General features: G+C 48.4%; 1 protein-coding gene across 1 annotated transcript; it reads right to left on the bottom strand.

The window, feature by feature from the left end:
• Positions 1 to 921: 921 nt before the first annotated feature.
• LOC148213142 (uncharacterized) lies at positions 922 to 1,839 on the bottom strand. Its single transcript, XM_088123301.1, has 2 exons — positions 1,707 to 1,839; positions 922 to 1,634 (listed from the first exon to the last, which is right to left on the bottom strand). Exons 1-2 carry the CDS (start codon positions 1,837 to 1,839, stop codon positions 922 to 924), a joined length of 846 nt encoding a protein of 281 aa, XP_087979427.1.
• Positions 1,840 to 3,138: the final 1,299 nt, after the last annotated feature.

Here is a 3,138-nt window from a genome sequence, read left to right as displayed (position 1 = left end):
CGCTGCTCGTCACGCTGTCGCACGGAACTCGCCGCAGGTTCGAGTCACGCCACCGGGATTCGTGCGCTGCTATTCGCGGGTCTTTAGTCGGGCCGCCGGCGAGAGTCGTTGGTCTTTGAGAACGGGTGTGCCGCTACTTCCACCGTCGTGGGTATGGGGTCGGCGTAGAGAGAGGTGGCTGGCAAAGGGGTGGGGTGTGGCGGCTAAGGCATCACGAAAAGAGGGGAGGAAGAAGAAGAAGAAGGAAGGGGAAAAATAAATGATTTAGGGTTTTCTTTTAATTGGTTTTAATTCCTTTATCTTTAATTTGTTTTAACACTTATAGCCCAAACCCCAATTCTCAAAGAAGGCCCCAAATAGATGACACAATGGCCCAAAACAACAAGCCCAAAATTTCACTTTAGAAATCAAATAAAACCCATGACAATCCGAAATAAAATAGTTAACTTAAACTCTAAAACCCAAGAATAATAATTCAAGGAAGAGTAGAATTTATGAAGGAAAATCCTAAAACCCCTGAATTTAAGATTTAACTAAAAATCTCCTACACGATCGAGAACTTAAATTATCTTAATCCAATGAAATTAAACTTAATTTCGAAGTTAGAAGATCCAAGAATTAAAGTTATCAACTTAGGGAAAAATCCAAAGACACTATTTATCTCTTAAAATAAACGAGTCAAAGAACGCGGGGCGTTACACATAGTGCCCAAACCTAGTTCTGAACGCTGTCTTTGGAATGTCGGCCTCCCCGATCCTTAACTGGTGGTACCCCGAACCCAAGTCTATCTTCGAGAACACTTTCGCTCCCTGAAGCTGATCAAAAAGGTCATCAATGCGTGGTAGGGGATACTTATTCTTAACCGTAACCTTGTTTAGTTCCCTGTAATCTATACAAAGTCGCGTAGAGCCGTCTTTCTTCTTAACAAAGAGCACGGGCGCACCCCAAGGGGACACGCTTGGGCAGATGAAACCCTTGTCGAGTAATTCTTCCAACTGTAGCTTCAGCTCTTTCAACTCTGTCGGAGCGATAAGGTGCTTTCGAGATGGGAGCCGTCCCTGGCAGCAACTCTATACAAAAGTCCACTTCGCGAGACGGAGGCAAGCCGGGGAGGTCCTCAGGGAACACGTCAGTGAACTCATTAACCACACGAACCGCCTCAATGCTAGGCACAACCTTCCTTGCATCCACAACGCTAGCCAAATAGGCCCAGGCACCACGCTGGAGAAGACGGCTGGCCTTCAATGCCGACACCACCCTCGGGACCCCGGCTTTGACTCCTTTAAAGGTAAAGTTTTGTCCGGAGGGCAGGCGAAAGCTAACTTCCTTCTTCGAGCAATCAATATTAGCCCGGTTAGTAGCTAACCAATCCATGCCTAGTATCACATCGAAATCCTGCATATCCAGTTGGATTAGCTTCACCTCTAAGGTCTGACCCTCGAAAGAGAGCTGGCCTCTTTTCACCACTTGACTGGTGACCAACACAGATCCTGACGGTGTGGATACCGACAAAAAAAAGCCTAACGATTCTAGCTCTAGGTCCGCATGTCGAACAAAGGTGGAAGCAATGAAAGAATGACTAGACCCAGAGTCAAATAATGCGTAAGCAGGCATACTTAGCACTAACACAGTCCCTGCAAAAGTAACACGCATGCAATAAAACACAAGCATAAACATACAGCTCAAGACTCGCAAAGAGAAGGTACCTGTGACCACCGCCTCGGCATGCTCAACATCCCCCCTGGTGAGGGCAAAGACGCGCGCCCTATGGGTCCCACCTTGAGCTGTCGCCGTCGCAGGGATCCTCTGGCCTAAAGCTTGGGTATTCGAGCCGGTCATCTGACACTCCCTTGCGAAATGTCCTTTCTTCTGACACCTGTAACATATTCTTTTTCCCGCCCAACATGGCGCAGCATGGCTTTTCTTACAAGAGGGGCACACCGGAGAAGCAGTCTGCCTTTGCACAAGATGCTGGTGTCCTCTTGTGGGTTGACTGGAGGAGAACGATGCAAATTTCCTCTTAACCCTCGAGCTGGAGCCCATCACCTGTTGAGACTGAGGCTCCTCGAGACATTTGTCCATAACCAACGCACACTTGACTGCCGCTGCATAAAGTAGTTGGTTCCTTGAGAACAAGTTGCCCCTTGATCTCCCTACGCAAACCGTCAATGAACTTGTCAATCTTTAATTGCTCAGTAGGAATGTACTGCATTCCAAAACGGGACAGATCAGTGAACTTCCTCTCGTATTGGGCCACAGTTAGGCTTCCTTGAGTGAGACGGAGAAACTCTGCCCGTTTTTCATTCCTGACAGTCACGGGGAAATAGTATTCATAGAATAGATCCTTAAACCTTGCCCATGTGATGGGTACGTTGGCGTGATCCTCCGCTGCCGCCACCGACTCCCACCAATTTACTGCTTCTCCCCGAAGCATAAACACTGCTCCCCGAACCTTGAATTCGTCGGAGCATCCCAAATACACATAAAGGGCTTCCAACTCCCTGACCCATTCTTCGGCCGCGGTAAGCCTCTCACTCACCCCGTTGAAAACAGGTGGCCCAAAGCGTTTGAAATCCCTGATAAACTGAACCTCCTCTTGCTGAATTTGTGCCCTGCGAGGCTGCTGCATCTGAGCTCCACCGGCTCCATTCGCATTATCCAGCAATACTTGCAATGCCTCAGCTAGCAACGCCACTTGGGGATTCACCTGGGGAACTCACAAGTACCTCTACGCTTATCACAGTTATCCTACTCTTCCATAGCTATCTCCTTCGAGTAAAGTCGGCCCCTGACCATTTATACCCAGAGCCCCAACCCTGCTGCATCGACCCTCGACCATTTATACCCGAGGCCCTGATGACTTCACTATCTATTGGCCCTTGACCATTTATACCCAAGGCCCCAATAGTCTTCCCTCCAAAGGACTCCTCGTATCGACCCTCGACCATTTATACCCGAGGCCTCGATACTCCGTTAGTGACGTATCAGCCCCCGACCATTTATACCCGAGGCCCTGACACCCACTCTTTCATTCCTTCCAAAAATCGAACCTTCACCAGAGTCTTACTATATACTTTCTTTTACCACTAACCCTGCATCTTTCAACTCACAAGTACATTTCAGCATGCTTTCACAACT

The sequence above is a fragment of the Momordica charantia genome (assembly GCF_013281855.1).
Source record: "Momordica charantia cultivar OHB3-1 chromosome 1 unlocalized genomic scaffold, Mcharantia_2.0 BLBB01000001.1, whole genome shotgun sequence".
Lineage (NCBI taxonomy): Eukaryota > Viridiplantae > Streptophyta > Magnoliopsida > Cucurbitales > Cucurbitaceae > Momordica > Momordica charantia.
Note: the sequence above shows the minus strand (reverse complement) of the source record. Positions and strands in the feature narration are given on the sequence as shown.

Coding starts and splice junctions, on each gene's coding strand:
- LOC148213142 (XM_088123301.1), bottom strand. CDS start 1,839: ATGACCGGCTCGAATACCCAAGCTTTAGGCCAGAGGATCCCTGCGACG. Junction 1,635..1,706: donor TGCCGAGGCGGTGGTCACAG/GTACCTTCTCTT, acceptor TTACTTTTGCAG/GGACTGTGTTAGTGCTAAGT.